The following is a 21,833-nucleotide window of genomic DNA, read 5'->3' on the forward strand; positions in this document are numbered from 1 at the left end:
TGGGTAACGAAAGAATACACAGAAGCTGTTAAATTTATCATACATATTTACTTAATCTATACAGAATCGAGTAGATAAAATCAGATTCACATTAGTGAAAAATCTCTACAAAATGTCTTTGAAAAGCAAAACAAGACTGCCTCTTAACAATTTGTATCCTCATGAAAGACGTGGGCTGTAAAAATAAAGCAGTGTGTTTAGCACAAACTAGAAGATATCTGCATCATTTTTTCACAGTTATTTCCATCTACAGTCTGAAAGAGGTAGATTTTTCTGCAACACCTGAGAACTGAATTGTGATAACCAGGTGTAATAAAGGCAGTTGCATACATAACTAAAAAATACTGGTCTCAAGACCAAGAAATGTACTCCTACAAGTCTGAGGATGAAATGGTCCATTATTCCAAGACCCAAGTTTTCTTTACACCTAGGAGTCTACTGCCACTATAAATAATACACATCAAGACTCCATGACGGTGCAACAAATGCAATTGAAGTGATTTTGAGATTTAAACCTTCTCTGAGCCAGCCTAGTAGCATTACAGTGTTCTAGAATATGGTAGATATAACAGGGCGTGCTACAAAGCCACAACACTGGGCTGGTGAGGTGATTGCTTTAGGGGGTGACCTCAGAGGGTCCCATTTGTTTTTATTCACAGGATAATAGGACAGATTCTGAAAGGACACCAACCGCATCCCAGACAGAATCCATATCCTTTAAACACCATGACAGCATCTAGCTAAAAATACATAGTGTAAGCCAAAAGCAGCAGGCCAAGTACTGTTAATCACATTGCTTTATAAAGCCCTTGAAAATAGGCAACAGGTTCAAGAGTTACAATCTTCCACACAGCACAAGCACCACAGAGATGTGGTGGGCTACACAAATGGCTTAAAACATTAAGAGCTATACGTCCAGCAGAATTCTTGTGAAATGTGATCATTCGTACTAATTTTAAAGTAGATATATAAGAAATACATATATACACACACACATATATATAAAATCTATATACAGAGGGTGCCAAAAAAATGCATACACATTTTAAGAAAGGAAAAGAATTGCATTAAAATTATATACCGGTAACAAAAGATGAATACAAGTCATGTGTATGGATTTTTTTTGGCACCCCTGGTATATTTATATATATATGTATATATATGTATATATATATATATATATCTATCTACATTTCCTCCTGGGAAAATGAGTCCAATGTTTCAGTTAGTAGTCGGGGGTATTTCTAAGAGGCTGTTGGAGGGAGAGTATGTTTCTGCTTTCAGTCCATGCTGAGAGTGATTAACCTACTTTGTGGATTTCTTTTCCTCCACTGTCCTGCCCCTTGATTAACATGACGGATGGTGGAAGCTTTAATCTTCCACTCCAGGCGCTGTTTCCCTATCTATTGGACAATTTTCAATTCTTGCAACCTAGTTTAGATCATAAATGTGACAGGACTTTACAAATAAAACTTTAACATAGAGAAAACCCCTTGAACTGGACAGAACAGAGTTTATTCAGTCCAGTAAGCAATTTAAAAAGTGTCAGTGTGATAGTTTTCCTCAGTGGAATGTGCTAACATCAGTTCTAGTGGAGCCTTTTTATTTCATAAAGTATTTCAATGCGAATTATACTAGGGACAGAGTCAAAACTTGCATCACTGAAGCCTGATGAACTATTTGCATAACTTAACCATATTCAACACTGTAAACAAAGTTAATCCAAAAGTGATGTGCTTAATTTTGATAAGTTCCCGCATTCCAAGTATAGAGCTTGATAATACTGGTTTTTTTCTTTAAAAATAAAAAACAGCAACTAAGAAAACGGTGAGAAACAGACTGAAAGCATATGTAATAGATTCTGACTACTTAATTCTGCTAAGTTTTCCCAAAGTTAAAAAGGTTAGTTCTGGTCTCTTTGGGAAATGAAAGTTTGTTAGTATGAGCCAATGAAATCCCCCTTTAAGATAACCTAGAGAACTTGACTGGTGGGACTCTCATAACAGTTGAACACCAACCAATTTCAAGTAGCCAGAAGGCAGTGGAGGGACTTTTGCTTAATGAAAGCTACACATTGTCTTCAACTGACGAAAGAGGACTATCAGTGACTGCTTTCTTTGGAAAGTGGAAGATGTGTATCCAAATCCCCAATGGAAAGCAAACAGAAAGCACCTACCCCTCAGAAGCATCCGAGTGGTCCAAATTCAGCACTGGTTCTAACTATGTAACCTGAAGCCAAAGCAGTATGACTGTTGTTAGTCACACAAACATTAGGCCTGTATGTCTGGTGATTTGCCTGTATATACTACTTTGTTTAGAAGTGATGCCATTATGTATATGTTTTGCCAAAACAGGAATTTTGAGGGTTGTGGCCTGATCTCAATTTGTCAAGTGATACAAATATCAAAAAATCAAATATGCTGTTTGTTTCTGGTCCAACCCTAGAATTTTGTTTCTTACTTGGGATTTAAATGGGCTATTAGACAAAACTAATCATCTTCATATTTTTTGATTAATATTGATGGGGAGGCAGGATGTTTAAATGAATATAATGAATATTGTTTCACATCAGAACAAAGTTCCCTTGTAATGGTCAGCCCTGTCTTGAGTGAAATTTTAATTAGGATGATTCTGTGCAAGGAGCAGGGAAGAAAGGACAGGGCAGTGACCACATGCATTCCAATGAAGGGCAATGAGGCTGATGTGCCACACAGCTGAGGAAAACGTAGTCGAGTAAAACTATTCAAAACTGCTAAGCAGCCTTCTGTACCACAGAAGTCCAGTAGTTCTAAGAAAATACAGATATGGTAGAAAAAGTAAGAAAATTTTCACCACAAAACCAATAGTTACTACTAACAGAGAAAATTATACACAAAATAGAGCTCTCAGTACAGTGATCATACTTTCTCAGTCCACTGACTCGATGGCTGGCCCGGCGCCTGGGGATGCGGCCTTGGGCGCCGCCTCTGCAGGGCCTTGGGGGCCCCTGTTCGAGGCTGTGCTCAGCTCCGGGGGAGAAAGCGGGGCGCCAGCACAGGGCTGTGTCACACGAGGCGCCGCGTCCGCACCGGCCCCTTTCCCCGAAACCTGCTCCTTGAGGACTTCCACCTTCTCATTGAGCTCGTTCCGCTCTGTCTGAAGAGCCCTGCACAGCTTCTCTAACCGGTCCAGTTTTACTTGAAGGGCCTTATATTCTTTGTCACGGACAGTTTTCTGTAAGGAAAAAAACAACAGGATTTACATTAAGTTCACTGAGTATGCATGAGGTTCCTGGATACCAAAAAATTAATCTGAGCTATATCAAAACGATTTATTCTTGAACACATTCAGTTTCTTCAAACACCTAACATTCTAGGTCGCTTCACTGCAGACATACCTACAAATATATTTGTAACAACACTGTTCTAGGGTGATGGCAAAGCATTTTTTAAAGTAACTAAAATCCACTTTTTAAAACATTGACAAAACATTAAGGAAATTCAAAGTACTCATCACAAAGACTAGCAGATAAAAAATTAAGGCCCTGATTAAAAAGAGAAAAGGACTCAACTTTGCAGTTTTTCTGTTCTACCAATTTTTAGATGACCAGATTGAAGGCGTGAAATCTAGTGCTGTAGACAGTACATTTGGGCTTTACAAGACTGGCAAAAAGTACTTGGCTGCCTTTTTCAAAGGACTAAGTCAAGGCAGAAAGAAAGAAAGGCACGTGAGTTGTTCCCTGGGGAAGCTGATCAGTGCTTGATGCTCTGCACCCCCAGTATCTACACCAACAAGGACACCCCCCCCCTTGGGCTTAGTGAATCAAACTGGGTGGAGCCTAGCAATCTGGGCTTTACTTCAGCTGCAGTTTGATGCGAGCTCAAGGTTGAGAAACCACTGCTGTAGAAGCAAGCAAAATCTAGATGCTTTTTTAATTTATTATGGTGACAATTGTTATTACATAGATTTCAGGTGTACAATTCTGTATCACATCATCTATCAAAATCTAGATGCTTTACAGCTGTCTCCAACACCAGCCTGGGCCCCCCCCACTGGGGACCGGGAAATGTAATGCCGCACACGGGCCCTACACCTACGAGCCAACTTACTGCAGGAAAGCCGGCACACTGTACTCAGCGATCCTCCCTCCCTGCCCCAGTTCTGGCCAGAGTCCTCAACTATCACCACTGTCACAACATGCGTCCCCTGCCCTGCCAGGTACCTGCACTTCATGAGTCCCCGACTAAGAACATGCCTCAGTGGCAGGAAACCACCTCACCTCTTCAGCCATTTGCAGAAGAGCTTTGTTGTTGTTTTCCCATTTGGTGCGCCATATTATTGTTTCTTTTTCCAGTTTTTTAATTTTCTTTGTCATCTGTGAATCAACACAATTGCAAATTTAAATTCAAACTCTACACCCTGCACCACCACAGAAAGGTCTGAACGTTCCTCCCCACCCCCGTCACTGCACCTGCCTGGCCCAGCTGACAGCTGTGCCTGTCTGTTGCTAGCAGAGCTTATCTCAGAAGCTCCTAGGAACCAAAGCAGGGTTTCGTATCGTGAGGAAAACAAATCTAATCTCCCCAGTTTCTGAGGCAGCAGCACGTGGAGGAAGCTGGCAGACACCAGACAGAGCCCAGTTAAGATGGAGTGCATCTTTCATCCCATTTGTGGGTAGCAAGAGACAAGACCCCTTCTCCCCAATTAGGATGAAAAAATGGCCATGTTGTGAGTTTTCTGTCTGAATCAGATACAGGAATTCACCTGATCCTTGTAAGGACAGAGGTTTTCAGCCACCCAAAAGATTGAGAATCGTTCCTCTACCACAGCCTCCAAGAACACACCAGTTTCAGAACTAGAGGAAGCGTAATTTAGGTAAGACTCCACTAACCAAGAAAAAAAGTAGTTAATCCTTAGCTTTGGTATCCTCACAACTCACAAGACTGTTTTACTTCTGATTTTGCTAACAATAAAATGGGTCCCAAAATAAAAAGGTTCTGAAATCTGCTACAAGAACCCAGTTTTCAGAGATTCAGAATGAGATGCATCTGCCCGTCAGTGAGCCCCATTTTCAGGATCCCTTTATGCACTGTGGACTGTGCCCCAGCTCTGATCCCAGGCACTGATAAGGGAAACAAGGATAAGACAGAGCCAGTGCCCTGGGCCGCGGGTAATCACCCACAAAACTCTACCACAAAGCCGAGGGGGGCAAACGCCGGGGGAAGAATACGTGGCAGATATGGGTTGAGTGCTGACCTACTCTAGCCACTAACACAGAGGAAAGTCCAGAGAAGTCGCCAAAAGGATCCTGAATGGGGGAGCCCACGTCTTAACACTGTTTGGCCTCAACAGCACGCGTACTGGAGCCCAGCTAAGGCGTTTGCTGTGTAAGAGTCCCCCTCGACTGGAGCCTCAGCTGAAAGGACTGACAGGCAGAACTCATCTGCTGCTCACTGAATTCTCCAGATTACTGGGTCTAAAAATATCTGAAGGTGGTAATCTGAGAACTTAACGTGGCCACGCACTGTCTATATTATGTTATAAAGGGTAGGGATTTTTGTTATTTTTAACGAAGGAGCAGAAAGACAGGTTAAATAACTTGTCCAAGGCCACATATGATGCACTTGGGACCTTAACCCAGGGTGTGCACTCCCGGCCACTACGTAAAACCTAGTGATACTCACGACTAACATCTACTGAATGCTTAAAAAGTGCCGGGTGCCACTGTACTTCTCCCCAACCCACCAATCAGAAGGTCCCATTTTGGGGGATGGGACGGGACGGGACGGGACGGGACGGGACGGGATTCAAGGATGTCTCTTTCCTTACCATAGGAAGGAAAATGAAATCAAAGCCAAAGAATTGGTTTGGTTGAGGGACAAAGAATTCAGTGGGAGTAACAGTTAAGAGAAAAAACCTAAAAGGGCAGAAACTATCAACCAACCAAAATATGTAATTACTGTTCTGGGTTTGGATATCTTTTGTTAAGGGGAGGGAGTGGGATCATGGGAATGACCTGAAGTGAATAAAAAAAGACACAACAAACAAAAGAAGAAACCACTTTATTTCTAACAACAAGTTGTATTTAATAGAGAAATTCATTTTAATAAAGATAGAACTTTAGAAGCACAGAGATCACCAGCTACGTGGGGATACACTGAGGGCAAAATGACCAAATATGATGCCAATGGAGGATCAGAAAAGATGACATTAAGACGGTACCGTAACAACATAAACTCATCCAAGTAGTGATCGTGCTTAAAATAGCTTCTTATATCAAGTCCCTTTTAAGTAATATTCTACTAAAAATATGCAAATACCTTTTCCATTTCCTGCCGGAAGGTTGTAAATAGTTCATTGCTTTTTGCCATGGTAGTCTGGAATTCTTCAAACTTATCCATATAAAGAGAAAGCTACAGAAAAGAGTATGAAATATTCTGAGTTCCCGATAAACGATTTAAAATCCCAAAGACTTTCAAAAAGAACACACTATCATTAAACGATATAGATGACAGAAATAAGGAAAAATGCACACCCAATCCTTTAACACCAGACATAGATGGCTGAAGTTCTAAAAACCCAGTGAAATGCACCGACTGTTGACTTAGCCATCTTTGTAGATATAATGTTTAAAATGCACAAATATTTACTAGTTCCATTCCACCAATTATAATGAAAACCGAGGGATGTGGTACAGCTATAAAATTACATACAACTAATCCTTCATGAACTGCCCCCCCCCAACTTCCTTACATCTGGAAAATTGTCCTTGGAAAAAGATCATTCTTTTAGAATACCATCTGCACAGTTCTTAGCTTGATATCAAGGATATCTTATTCCTTACTGTAGGCAGGAAAATGAAACAGAAGCCAAAGAATTGGTTTGCTTTGGGGAGAAAGAATTCAGTGAGAGTACAGTTAAGAGAGAAAAGAAAAGCTAAAAGGCAGAAATACTGATTTTTCTTTTAACTCCTATCCTCAAGGAATTTTTATTCCAGCTGGGAAAATAATGCTAACCAACAAGTCAAGTAGAATATAGACTGCGGAATCACCATTCACTCCCCCTAGAACAGGAGTTCAGAGAAGAGGGGCACAGGAGGGGTCAAAACAGAACAGTCAGGAAAGTTTCATGTGGGCGAGGCCTGAGCTAGGCCTCAAAGGTAGGCTGAATTATTTTAGACCAAGAGGGAACCCTTGAGTTCATCTAATGTAACTACATTAATTTCAGGATGAGGAAACAGGCCCAGAGGAATAAAGTGTTTTGCTCAGGATCACATAATACATATAAGGAAAGCAGAGAAGAATAACGGATCATCAGAGGCCAAGAAATAGCATGAGCGATGCCTTTCCACCTTCAGCAGTGCTGCGTGAGGAACTACTAACCAGAACCAGTGAACAGGATGGCAAGGGGGTAGGTGTGATGGAGCGGAACCCACCCACCAGTTACCGTGTTTCCCCGAAAAGAAGACCGGGTCTTATATTAGGGCTTATGTTCAGGGGATGTCATCCTGAAAAATCACACTAGGACTTATTTTCTAGTTACGTCTTATTTTTGGGGAAACACGGTAACAGGTGGGATGGGCCATGTGGGGAGCACTTAGAAGCAAGCTCTGCTTATATGGGAGTGAGAAAGACTGAAAGCACTGGTACCCGTGGCAACAGGCTGGACAAGGGGGCTGTAAGATCACCAAAGCATGCCTGAAGAAAGGTGAGGGCAAGGGCAAGGATGACTAGAAATTTCGGGGCAAAGAAGAACGCAGGGAACTTCTGAGCACGCACTGTCGGTGCCTCTGAGGCTGCTGGCGCGGACACAGGAACAACGGTGATGGTGCTAAGGCAGAACAAGGGAGCAGTGCTGGCACTTGAGGGACATTAGAAGGCACGGCAGTTTTAGCGCGGTCCTTTTCTGTTGAAGATGGAACACCCAGGACCACTGTCCTGTGTGAGAATTCAATGCTGGCCACACTGGGTAGTCAGTCAGTGGGCGCTTCCATCACACCTGAACTTATGTGGCTGGATTACAAAATACTAACACTGTGAGGACATCAACAAATGCTGAAAACTGACACGGTAAGGGCATAGAAGGAGACCGACTCTTGGGAAGGACAGTCCCATTTAGGGAGCAGGAAAAGGAAGAGGTGACAGCAAAGGAAAAGAAATTAGTGCTTAGAGAACATGACCGAAGGTGACAGAGATCAAACAATAGAAGTGGCACTGGTAACAGTACAACAATCAGAGCTGCCTGTGAGCTTGACAGATGGGCCCTCTGACGCTTTGCACTAGAGAGTTAGCAGTGAAGCCGCCAGCACTCAAGTCCATTTTCCATCTTCCCAAGCCCTGTACAAACTTTTTATACCTTTTCCACATAGATTCTCTTCTCCATTTTTATGGACAACGGGAATTTATGGAGCTAGTAAGACGTTCAACTTTCCTATAAGTATTCTAGCATGATCATAACTTAGGGTGGAAAGTTCAAAAGACTTATTGAATTTTCACTCTAAGTTATGTGAGCTTTGTAGGAAATAAGTATCACCACAATGTAAAATGTGCCCAAAGACAAATAGCACTCCAAGGAGGTGCTCACAAAGACCCAGGCCAATCTCAATATATAAGCGCATTTTAGAACTAATTTAGAGTCCTTACCTTAAAGAAACTGATTAGATAATAAATTTTTAAAATGAACAATACTTTTTTCAATACAATGTAATCTAATTAACTGAAAAAGGGTGATTTATAAGTACAAGCCTAATTTTCCCCGTCCATAAAGACATGGGAAGTCTTTTCTGTACCTCTTCTTTGAGTGGGAAGGCAACATCTGGTATCCTTAAATCACACAAGGTAACCACAGAGGAAGATTGCATTAGGACAAAACGAAGGGGTCTAGATTGAGAAGTAGGGAGGCAACAAAGAAAACCCTAGGCCCCAGTGGCTTCATGGGTGAAGTCTACCAAACATTTAAAGAATTAATGCCAACTCTTCTCAAACACTTTCAAAAAATTAAAGAGGAGAGAACACTCCCAAACTCATTTTACAAGGCCAGCATTATCCTGTTACCAAAGCCAGATGATGATACTTACAAGAAAAATTACAGACCAACATTCCTAATGAAAATAGAAGCAAAAATTCTCCACAACATACTAGCAAACTGATTCAATAGCACATTAAAAGGATCACACACCATGATCAAATAAGATTTATCCATGGGATGCAAGGACGGTTCAATATATGCAAATCAATAAATGGGATACACATTAACAGAAAGACAAAAATCATACAATCATCTCAATAGATGCAGAAAAAGCATCTGACAAATTTAACATCCAATCATGATAAAAACACTCAACAAATTGGGTATAGAAGGAACACACTTCAACATAATCAAGTCCATATGTGACAGACCCACAGCTAACATCATACTCAACAGTAAAAGGCTGAAAGCTTTTCCTTTAAGATCAGGATCAACACAAGGGGACCCACTGTAACTACTTCTATTCATTCAACACAGTACTGGAATTCCCAGCTAGAGCAATTAGGCAAGAAAAAGAAATAAAAGGCATCCAAATTAGAAAGAAGTCAAATTATCTGTTTGCTGATGAGATGATCTTATATACAGCAAATCTGAAGACTCCACTAAAACACTGTTATAACAAATTCAGTAAAGTTTCAGGATACAAAAATCAACATACAGAACTCAGTGGCGTTTCTATATACTAACAACAAAATACCTGAAAAAGAAATAACCCAATTTACAACAGCATCAAAAATAATAAAATACTTAAAAATAAATTTGACCAAAATGAAATACCTATACACTGAAAACTGTAAGACACTGAGGAAAGCAATTGAAGACGACAATAGTTAAGTGAAAAGATATTCCATGTTCATGTATCAGAAGAGTTAATTTTGTTAAAATGTCCATACTATCCAAAACTATACATTCAAATGCAATACCTATCAAAATTGCAATGGCATTTTTCACAGAAATAGAAAAAAACCCTGAAATCTGTATGGAACCACAGAAGAGCCCAAACAGACAAAGCAATCCTGAGAAAGCACAAAGCTGCAGGCATTATGCTCCCTGATGTCAAACTATACTACAAAGCTAAACTAGTAAGAACAATATGCTACTGGCATAAAAACTGAGACATAGACCAATAGAACAGAACTGAGAGCTAAGAAACAAACCTACACAAATATGGTCAACTAATATTTGAAAAGGGAGCCAAGAAAATGGGGGAAAAAAAGACTGTCTCTTCAATAAATGGTGCTTAGAAAAATATGTAACCACATGCAGAATAAAATTGGACCATCTGAACCACTCACAAAAATTTACTTGAAATGGATTAAGGATTTAAGATCTGAAACTAAAACTCATAGAAGAAAACATAGGTAAAAAACTCCAACAGTGGTCTTGGCAATGATTTTTTTGCATATGACACCAAAAACACAAGCAGCAAAATCTAAAATCTACAAATAGAACTACATTGAATTAAAAAGCTTCTGCACAGCAAAAGACACAACATGAAAAGGCAACCTATGGAATGGGACAAAATATCTGCAAACCATGTATCTGATAAAGAGGTTAATATCCAAGTTATATAAGGAACTCATACAACTCAACAGCAAAAAAACAAACAATACAACTTAAAAATGGGCTGACGACTTGAATAGACACTTTTCCAAAGACATACAGATGACCAACAGGTAGATGAATAGATGTTCAACGTCACTAATCATCAGGAAAAAATGCAAATCAAAAGCACAAAGAGCTATCACCTCACACCTGTTAGAATGGCTAAAACTAAGAGAGAACAAATGCTGGCGAGGCTGTGGAAAAAAGGGAACTCTGTACACTCTTGGTGGGATTACAAATCGGTGCAGCCGCTATGGAAAACAGTACGGCGGTTCCTCAAAAAATTAACATTAAAACTACCTTATGACCCAGTAATCCCACTACTGGGGACATATCCAAAGGAGATGGAATCGGGATCTCACAGAGATCTCTGCACTCTCATGTTCACTGCAGCATTGTTCACAATTACCATGGTACAGAAACAACCGAAGTGTCCGCTGACAGATGAATGGATAAAGAAAATGTGACATATATATACATATATACACATTATATGTATACACATTTTAAGAGATGTTATCTTTGTATTACTTTTCAAAGTAGAACTGAATTACAGTAGCAACACGTAGTATGACGTTCGCTTAAAAGATGGCATTAATCAAATGAATGTTTAATAGTTTTTTGTGCTTTTTTTTTAAAGTGCGTTTTCCCACCAGCTCCAAGTCAAGTGGTTGTTTCAATCTAGTTTGGAGGGCGCAGCTCACAGTGGCCCATGTGGGGATCGAACCAGCAACCTTGTTGTTAAGAGGACCGTGCTCTAACCAACTGAGCTAACCGGCTGCCCCTTTAATACAGTTTTCTCCTCTCTTAAAATGTGTATACATTTTTTTTGGCACCCCCGGTACATACATACACAATGGAATAGTATTCAGCCATACAAAAGGGATATTTTGCCATTTGTGACAACAACGGATGGACCTTAGGGAAATTAATGCTAAGTGAAGTCAGAGAAAGACTAATACTGTGCACTCTCACTTATATGTGGAATCTAAAAAAAAAAAAAATCAGTCTTAAAACCAAAGAGTAGAATGGTGGTTGGCAGAGATGACGGGTGGTGAAAATGGGGAGATGTTGGTCAAAGGGTACAAACTGCCAATCATAAGATGAAAAAGTTCCAGGGATCTACTGTATAGCATGGCGAGTATAGTTAACACTCATCGTATACTTAAAAAAAGTCAAGTACGGAGGGCCATTAAAAACACCTCCAAAGTTCCACCTGGGACTAGAACTGTATGATCAACAGTCAGTTGTTAAACTATATGAAATTGCCATTTTGTAGGTCAAAGAAGTAGCAGCAATTTCATATGGTTCCACTTGATACAAAAGAACTAAATAAAATCTGAAGATTTATCAGTTTTTTTCCTTAGCTGGAAATTAGCTGACACACATGGGAAGACTGAGAAAGGGAAACAAGAGCTGGAATATTAGAAAGGGGACACTGCAGAAGCCATGACCAATCTTCCCTGTCTGCCTGAGACCTAAGTGTTTCGTGGGACACAGTACTTTGAGTGCTAACATCAGGAAAGCCCTGGGCGATGGGGGGATAAATTGGTCACCCGAAATCAAGGGGAAAACTCTAAGAGGGACACGTGAGCTACTCTCAGTTCTGGCTGGGAACAAGCAAAAGAATCTTAGAGGAGATTCGAGGTATATACCAAATGAACCACAGATTTTTCCTACAAATTCTACTATTCCCTGCTGTCAAGTTACCTGCTGTTTTAGTTGTACTTCTTGCTGCTTCATTTGTTCGTATTTGTGCCTCGATTCTGTTGCTTCCTTTAACAACTAGAAAACAGAAACATTCTGGCAAAACACTAATCGTAATTACAAATATGACTACAATGTCCAATGACCAGAAAGTTAGGCTCAATCCTTCCACTCATTATTTTAGCAAGAACCACAAGTCTGTAGGTGAAATATCGTTACATATATCTATAGTGCCAGTTACCTATATCTTCAGTCTGTTCCACTTGTTAACACTTAGGAAAGCAGGAATAACCTTATTGCTTAGAGAAAGTACCGTGGAAGCCTAATAATAGGTTTACAAAACCCAGGGTAAAATTGTGTTTTAGGTGAAAATAATCAGAAGTGTAGTATTAGCAGAAAGCATGGCTAGAAATCTTGACATTACCTGGGTGATTCAGAAAGCCCTTCTACCCCAATAGAGGCAAGATGAAGCAGGGTGAAAGGCTATGGAGCAAAGCAATGAAATCAGAGACCTGGTTTCCGATCACTTTTTAACAAGTGGGGGAGAGGGAGGTGGGAGCTTTAATTTATATACTTGGGTTTCCAAGAAAATTATACAGTGAAGTTTCATACATAGTAGGCAGCTGTTAAATTCAGTCCCTGAAGTAAAATGTCACAAAGTCCAAATAAGCCTCAAAAAGTCCTTAAACCGACCAGAAAGTATGTATGTATAATATGTACGCATGTGTGTGTGTATACATGAAATTTACACTCCAACTCTGAAAATGACAACCACATCATCGGTTATGCACGGGACAGCACTGTCAGTTCACATGAATGCACTCAGCACGACATGTTCACATCATGAGGGCCACTCAAGGAACCAAGTCTTCATATCGGCTCACCTCGGGGCCGAGGCTACTGGAGGGAAAGCTGGATGAACAGTCCTCATTATAACCATTTCTTGTTTTTATTGCTGAATTTGAATTTATTGTTGAATATACATACCCAATGAGATTCCACTGTAGTCACAATTATGAACAGGCAATAAAATCTGAGCACACACTCTGAGAACAATGCTGAGTGATTAGGGTATAGAGAATTCTGTTAAAATGTTATCAGAAAATTTTACAACTAAACAAATAATTTCCCTAATTTCAAAACAAAATGTACCCGTATTATATGAAACTCTTGATTATTAAATTGAATTGCTAAATATAATGTGTGAAAATACTGGCATAATTCTTGAACTTGATGACTATTATCTAAGAAGTAAAATAAATATTCTAAGCACAGAAAAGTCAAATAAGTGCAGATCTTTCCAGTAAGGTGGTCTAATCTCTCCAGTATATCTTCTACATAAAAAGGTAAATAAAAAACCAAATGCCTTTTAACACACACATGCCCTTCTCAATCTAGAGCAAAAAACCAATGAGCATGACGCATATGCTACATTAAATATAGAATAAGCTTACATGTTTAAATGGTTTGGGTTACAATTTGGCGATAATTTCTTTTTTAAGAAAACTTACGAACTCTCTCTCTCTTTGATGTTTTTCATCAGCTTCTTTTATTAGCTGTGTCGTTTGCTGAAGTTTGGCGTCCACAAGCTGTTGTTGCAGTTCCTTATGTTTGAACACTTTATCAATATGCTATGGGAAAAATCAAATTTCTTCCATCACTTAATGAAAAAGGAGCACAATGACGAGGAAACATAACACAAGTTACAATGCCTTGCTTCTTGCTCTGCTTTTCCCGCTAATGCCACCAGAGCTCGTAATAACTGTCTCTCTGTCCCGCACCGGGAGCTGAGCCTTCCCTTATCACCCCCGGGCCCCTCCCTTTCACAGGTGGGCCATCAAGAGCCCTGGCAGCCACATGCCTGTACTTCCTATTTCTGTCCTCCAATGAGAATGAGGCTCACACTGTTATCAAGAAAAAAATGGATAAGGAGCTCAAACTGTTAACCCATACATCATACCCAGAATTCTTGTAGATTCTTTCTACCCATAAAATTTTCCCAAATTTCTCAGTTGGAGGCAGCATGCTGTGCTAGTAGGAACGGCCCCAGGCAAGTTCCCCAGCTCCCCTACCTATGGGGGGTGACCACAGCCACACCACAGAGCTCTCAAGGCCAACGGTTACACTACGTTAAGGTGTTTGGTAGGAGTAAACATTTGGTAAAGGGATGTTATTTCCAAACAAAATTGTTAAGTGGCTATTTATGTACAATAAAGTCATCAGAACATCCCTTCTCAAATGCAGAAAGAGTTCTTCCTGATCAAAGAAAGAACATCTGATAATATTCAAAATACTCACGAGTAATGTGATTTAAACACACAATTTTCAAATTTTCTACATCTATGATTGTGGCAGACTGTCATATTAAACAAAACTAAAAGAATAATTATAAGAAAATTGAGGGCTTTATAATCTAATAGAAAATTTATTCTCTAGGATAAAAAAAAAAGTCTTCAATAAACACACCATAATAAAAAAAGAGAAAAGGAAATCTTTATGTGAGAGACTTGAGACATATCAACCAGTGAAAAGGACAGACTATTTGAATTGTTATCCAAATAGTTTTAAAAAAAAATGGGGGGAGACAACCAGAAAAATCTCAATAATGACTAGGTATTTAATATTAAATAATTATTGTTAATGTTTTAGGTGTGAATGTGGTATTGTGGGTAAAAAAGTATCCTTATCTTTTTGAGGTACACCCTCCAAAATCTATGAGTGGCATCGTATGACATCTTGGATTTGCTTCAAAATAACCCAGAGAAAGGTGATGGGAATATAGCTGAAACTATGGTTTCATCTACTGAAGCCACGTGAATTGTCAGACCTCGTATTCTCTACTTTTGTTTAAGCCTGCAATTTCCCATTATAAAAAGGAAAAAAAAAAAGGCAGAAGAGTGATAAAATCATTTCAAAAACTAACAGTTTTTGAAGGATTGTATGTAAAATTCCACATCAATCTAAAGTTTGCCTTGAAAACTGGATCAAGTAATGCCCAGAAGATGACACAATCTTAAGTCTTAGTTGGAGGCCAACGACCAAGATCAGCAGCCATGGATCCCTCCAGTAAACTCTTTACTTCAATGGGTATATGTATGAGGGTTTAGAAATAGGTTCTTATTTTCTCCCAAACAGTATAAAACCCCCATTAAAAAAATATCTGGGGCCGGCCCGGTGGCTCAGGCGGTTAGAGCTCCATGCTCCTAACTTCGAAGGCTGCCGGTTCGATTCTCACATGGGCCAGCGGGCTCTCAACCACAAGGTTGCCAGTTCAATTCCTCGAGTCCCGCAAAGGGATGGTGGGCTCAGCCCCTTGCAACTAAGATTGAACACGGCACCTTGAGCTGAGCTGCCGCTGAGCTCCCGGATGGCTCAGTTGGTTGAAGCGCATCCTCTCAACCACAAGGTTGCCGGTTCAACTCCCGCAAGGGATGGTGGGCTGCGCCCCCTGCAACTAGCAACGGCAACTGGACCTGGAGCTGAGCTGCGCCCGACACAACTAAGACTGAAAGGACGACAACTTGACTTGGAAAACAGGCCTGGAAGTACACACTGTTCCCCAATAAAGTCCTGTTCTCCTTCCCTAATAAAATCTTAAAAAAAAAAAAAATAAATCTGAAACACACAGATGTCATGCAATGGTGGTATAGACTGTACAGATTATCACAGATACCTGAGAGATGGGGTATTTGGGGGCCAAATATTTATTCAGTATTTGTCTAGGTAAGTGGGGAAAAATCTGGATGTTAAAATCAGTCTTCCACGGTATCCCATGGAAGACAAGTAGTACTTAATATGTCTCCAAGAACTTGCCTCCCGTACCCAAACCCACTGCCTCCCGCACCATCGCGTGACGACCCCAGAGCATCCTCCTGTTGCTGTGGTGACTGAGCCTTTCCCAAAAAGGTCCGCCTTCCACTACACATATAGCAAAGTTCTAAAACACCCTGTGACAACAGTTTTGCTGCTTTAGTAGTCAATGGTGGAAAGTTCTAGCTAATCACGAGAAGCTGTCAAAACAAAACACCCTTACCTCCTCCCTCAGTGCGTACTGTTCAATGAGCTTCTTCAGTTTCTCTCCCAGTTCAATGTTTTCCTGGCGGAGTTTGGCATTGTGGATGTCATGCTGTTCCAGCTGTGCTTGGATTTCATTTAAAGTAATTTGGAAGTGTGCAGTTGCTTCTTTACGTCTTTCTTCCTCCTCTCGTGCCTGCTGCATATTTTCTTCCTTAATATTAAAAATAATTTCTGTTAATGGTATAGACATATGGATAAGATGCTCACAAAAGAAGCTGCTGCTCTGTGGGTTCATTTACTGCTGCCCTGAAATGTTACTTCTGAACTGGAATTCCTTCCCTTTATTTATGACCAGAAGGCTTGCATTTAAAAGCAAGCAGCTTTTCCACCGTAGATAAAACAAGAGACACAAACTGCCCTGCCATAAGTAAGTGCGACCAGTATGTGACCATCTACAATTCACTACACTGAAAAACAAGGAGCTTGCCCATGCAGTCAGCTCCCCCTACCTATGCTCCCAAATACCCTTCTGGCTGGTTCTACAAGGCAGCATCTGAAATCAGCTTCAAGTGACAGATCCCCTCTTGCACCTTATTTTCTGGGTCATACCTTCTACTTTCTAGAGGACAATGGGACAAATGGAATCTTTAAAAGCCTACCTGCATCTCTTACTAGGATACAAGTGTTAAAAGACTTACGTGTCTTAGCAGTTATCAGTCCAATCAAAATCATTGTTTTGCTAGGGGAAAAAAATACCACCTACTTTAATTAACACCTAAATCCAAGGGTTCCCATTTCCGAAGACCCATTTCCTGAGTGCACCTGGATTCCAGGGCCTTAGGGGTTTGCTGTGGTGGGGAGTCTGAGATCCTGCTCAGTCAAAATCAAACCAAACTGTACACAAGGATGGGCCTGCCCCCATGCCTGCTTTTTCCTTCTTCCCCTGTTGGTAACAATGAACCTTGGTACCAGGGTGCCTGCTCCCTCTTCCTTTATGATCGGCCAAGGTGTAAGCACTATTCTAAAAGTCCTTAGGAACTGGGTAGTTTGGGGGTGAAGGGGCTAGGGCAGCCCCGGAGGAGCTCAGCACATGCCTTCCTTGCCAGACTCATTCTGCCTCAAGTCTGTTCCCACTCGCTTCTCATTTCATGTCAGCTTCTCATACACGGTAATTAACTACGTCAGTGCTCAGCAGAAAACGGCAACTTGGAGCTTCCTAAGCCATGGCTCCAAGCAGGAGAGCTTGCTCTAAACATCAATCTCATCTATATCCCCAGGACCAAGTGTGGGGGGGCACTAAGCAGCAGCAGGACAAGCAAACAGAAAGCAAGGTGGCAGTTCTGTCTCCAAGTAGAGACAAGGACTTATTTCAAACAGGTACATGGTAATTATAAAATGAGCTAACTCGTTCCCCCTGAAAAACAGAAAAATGAACCAACTAACCTTTAATGTCTTGTTGTGACGCTGAAGTTCCCTGCAAAGAGACTCCAATTTGCTTCTCGCCAAGATAGCCTTGCTGTGTTCACTCTGCAAGTGAACTTTCTCTTTCACGATCTGGGCTTGCTTCTTCTGCAGAACCTTCATTTGCTTCTGAACATTCCTGCTCTCCTCCAGCTAAAATAACAAGCACTTTACATTTAGGAAGTACAATGAAAACCTTTGAGTTATGGCTAGAAGAATTACAGTAAGAGCTATGGAACACATTTTCAAGAACCAAATATTATATTTTGTTTTACTGTAATATTTTATTTTGTTTCATGCCATTCTAATCCACCAACCTTCCTTTTTCCAGTTATGATAGGACAGTAAGCAAATAACTTACGGTAAGAAGAAAACAATCTTAATCTCTATTTCTTATTAAAAACAATAAAAATGATGTTTTCAGAAAACTTTTTAGGAATCAACACTACAGAGTTTTACTTTTCTGAAAATACACACCGGCTACTTTAATGAAACGGTCCTCCGATTAGAACTTAAGCAGCGCTTAGGGTTCTTTGCAGTGAGAGGGGAATCACTGCAAATTTAGGGTTGGAGCAAATGAGTCTATTTCAAGGTTAAATCAACACTTAAAGATAAGATGGCAGCCTCACTGACCTTTTACTGAAAGAAATGATGCTGAGTCACAATTTCAAGAGCAAGAGTGACACCTTGTGGCCTATCGAAACATACCAAGCATGTTTACAGGAGATGTGCTTACAGTTATTAAACATACCTTTATGTTTTTCTGTTTGGTTCCTTCATTTGTTGCTTTCTGTTTTATATTCTACATGAGTGAAATGATATGGTTCTTCTTTTCTGACAGACTTATTTCACTTAGCACGATACTGTTAAGATCCTTCCAAGTTGTCACAAATGGGCAGTATTTCGTCTTTTCTTATGACTGAGTAGTACTCCATTGTATAAATGTACCACATCTCAAGGGAGACTCAACTTTGGGTGATGAGCACACAATGCAATGACCAGATGATGTAGTATGGAACTGTACACACCTGAAACTCATGTAATCTTATTAACCAGTCACCCCAGCAAATTTAACCCAAAATGCCTTTATGGAAATCCCTGCTGGAAAATTAATTTTGTTTCTGTATAATACTTTTGTAAAATAATCTTACTATGGACCACGGGCTGTGGCACAGTTCCAAGACACTGCCGGTTCTGCACCTACCATATTTAACTCCAGCCCTCCCCGACTCAAGGTAACTACAATCCTGAATCCTGGGTTCACTAATCCTTTGCTCTCCTTTTATAGTACATCATGAGTGTGTGGTCCTAAAAGAAATCATTTTGGTTTCAGTTGTTTTGACTTTATTGTGGCTACACAATAAACGGAGGAACGAAATGTTTTATTTTCTTTAGTTTAAATTAAGCTTAAATAGCCACACATGGCTAACGGCGACTATTTCGGACAGCACAAGTATAGATGACATTGCTAGGACACATCCAGATTGTTCGCATGTAGCTATGGATCAGGGGACAGCACACTTTTTCTGTAAAGGGCCAGAAAGTAAATGTTTTAGGCTTTGCAGGCCACATATGGTATCTGTTGCGTCGTCTTTTCCTAAACAACACTTTAAAAAGGTGAAAACCATTCTTAGCTCGTAGACAGTACAAAAACAGGCCTCTCTGGATTTGGCCCACAGGTTGCATTAATATTCCACTTTTAAAAAAATATACCACACACAACACATTATTGATCTGTTCTCTTGTCAATGGGCATTTGGGTTGTTTCCACATTTTACTATAATGGTATGAACATTCTCATATGTGTTTCCCAGCAGACACATGCAAGAATTTCTCTTGGGTGCAAACCTAGAAGTAGGGTTGCTAGGCAGTGATTTCTGTGTGTTCTATTCCCACGACAATGCCAAACTGTCTTCCAGAGTAGCTGGCAAATTTCTTCCCCATCAACAATTTACAAGAGGTCATATAGATGCACTTCCTCTCCACAACTCGTGCAATCAGAATTCTTACTTTATGCCACTACAATGGCCATAAAATGGCATCGCGTTGTGGTCCGATTTGCATTTCCCTGACCACTAATATGCTCAAACATCTCTTTGTATGTTTATGTACCTTTACATTAAGCTATCTGTATATCTGCATGTCTTTCCACTTATGTAAAATACCTCTTATATGTCTCTTGCCCAGTTTTCCATTGGGTTACTTATTCTTTTTGTGTTTATTTGTAGGTGTTCCTTAGATATTCTTGATACTAAACCTTCTGCAGATTATATTTGTTAGAAATGTTCTCCCAAGTTTGTAATGTCTTCTCGCTTTCTTTTAAAGTGTCTTTTGACGAACAGAAAGTCTTAATTTCAACATAGCCAATTTTTTGCAATGCTTTCACTGATAGTGCTTTCTGTGTTATAAGAAATCCTTCCCTTAACCCAAGTTTGGAAAAATATTCCCCTATTAATATATCTAAATAAATTTAAATGATAGCGAAGATTTTTAAAGCTTAATTTTTGACATTTAAGTCCTTAATTTATTTGGAATTGATCACTGTGTATGATACATAAGGATCTAATTTCATTTTTTTCATAAGGATACCCACTTTTTATGTTCCTTTAATTTCACGAGGACGTGAAGTGTCCTCCCAAACGCACCCACAGATTCCAGGAAATGCAATGCAAAATCCCCAATTGGTATTTTATCCCCATGGAACTAGTAGATTGAATCTAAAATTTTATAGAGTAAAGAGCCAAGAATAGTCAAGATTGCTAAAGGTTAGGAGAAGAAAGGGCAAACAGTTGCCTAGGGCAATCCTTCTCAGCCACACACAACTCACTGGGACTTTTGTTAAAAGGCACATTCTGATTCACTGGGTCTGGGTTGGGGCCCGAGAGTCTCCATTTGAACAAGCTCCCAGGTGGTGACCACGATACTGTCAGCTCTTGGATCACACTTTAAGTAGCAAGGGTGTAGGGTGTTTTCGTTTGTGGCTTTTATGTGTAATTCTTCGAGTAATAAACAGAATTCATTTTTAGAGCTGGTCAGTGACAAAAAGTAGTGTTTATACCATGGAATAACTGCTTTTACAACAGATGAAAATGCATATAAATTGTCTATGATAATTAATGCTACTTGAAATAACATAGGACCGGAACAAATGAGGTCAGCTTCTCTGAAAGATGGAAAACGGAATGCCTGGCACATAGTAGATGCTAAATAAAAATTTCCTGAGGCACAGTACTGTTTTAGAAGACTATTTCATCTAACTCACAATTTCAATCACAATGGCTAGAGCCTTTATCTCTAGAATTCCCTTGGGGAAAAAATATAGGAACCACTACACCCCAAATGACAAAAAGCATCATAACACAGGCATGAAAAGGCTGACTTAGAAATATACTAAGACTGAATTTTACAAAATCTATACCATTATCTTAGCATTATACTGTTCTGTATGTATTACTTTATAAAATAATGTCATACGAGCAACAAAAACAGCCCCAAGAAATCAGATTCTCTTCTCCAACTTTTGAATAAAATACAATTTTACATTTAAAGCTACATCAAAATCATATTTTAAAACTCTTATCAAGCACATACACATTTTGCTATACTTTATATGGACCTCACGCCCTTGATTTAATACTTACGAGATCAGCGTATTTCTTACAGAGAGCTGCCAGCTTCTCTTCTGGAGTTGAAAGGGTGTTTAGGGCTTGCATCAATAATAAAACTTCTTTTCCTGATGATGAACAAGATAAGAAGTAAGTCCTGGAAGAAGAATGAGATCAAATCTAACCTGCAAATTCTGCATAACACTTCCTATATTCTGACACCCAGAGTAAAATAATTTACGCCTATTAACTAGAAATAAGAGATTTCAGAAAGCTATTTTTAAATTCTGGATTACCAGGCACCCCTCTCTCCCCACCCCACCCTCAAATGTCTTCACTCACTAACACTGCTAGCTATTTGTAAGAATTCTTGCTGAAGGCTTAAAAAGTCCCTTGCTTAACCACTAATGTCCAAGTTAAGACAAAGGGCAA

The 21,833-nt window shown here is 39.9% G+C and overlaps 1 protein-coding gene across 1 annotated transcript in view; it reads right to left on the bottom strand.

Annotated features, from left to right (window-relative positions):
- Positions 1 to 28: 28 nt before the first annotated feature.
- Positions 29 to 21,833, bottom strand: part of TXLNG (taxilin gamma) — a 43,382-nt gene continuing 21,577 nt past the window's right edge. Inside the window, exons 3-10 of the mRNA XM_033104513.1 lie at positions 21,438 to 21,529; positions 17,779 to 17,949; positions 16,352 to 16,546; positions 13,830 to 13,949; positions 12,322 to 12,396; positions 6,300 to 6,392; positions 4,259 to 4,354; positions 29 to 3,213 (exon numbers count right to left, since the gene is read on the bottom strand). Coding sequence (XP_032960404.1) covers positions 2,908 to 3,213; positions 4,259 to 4,354; positions 6,300 to 6,392; positions 12,322 to 12,396; positions 13,830 to 13,949; positions 16,352 to 16,546; positions 17,779 to 17,949; positions 21,438 to 21,529 — 1,148 coding nt within the window. The 3' untranslated portion in view covers positions 29 to 2,907. The remainder of the gene's footprint in view (positions 3,214 to 4,258; positions 4,355 to 6,299; positions 6,393 to 12,321; positions 12,397 to 13,829; positions 13,950 to 16,351; positions 16,547 to 17,778; positions 17,950 to 21,437; positions 21,530 to 21,833) is intronic.

This window comes from Rhinolophus ferrumequinum, chromosome X, assembly GCF_004115265.2.
Source record: "Rhinolophus ferrumequinum isolate MPI-CBG mRhiFer1 chromosome X, mRhiFer1_v1.p, whole genome shotgun sequence".
Lineage (NCBI taxonomy): Eukaryota > Metazoa > Chordata > Mammalia > Chiroptera > Rhinolophidae > Rhinolophus > Rhinolophus ferrumequinum.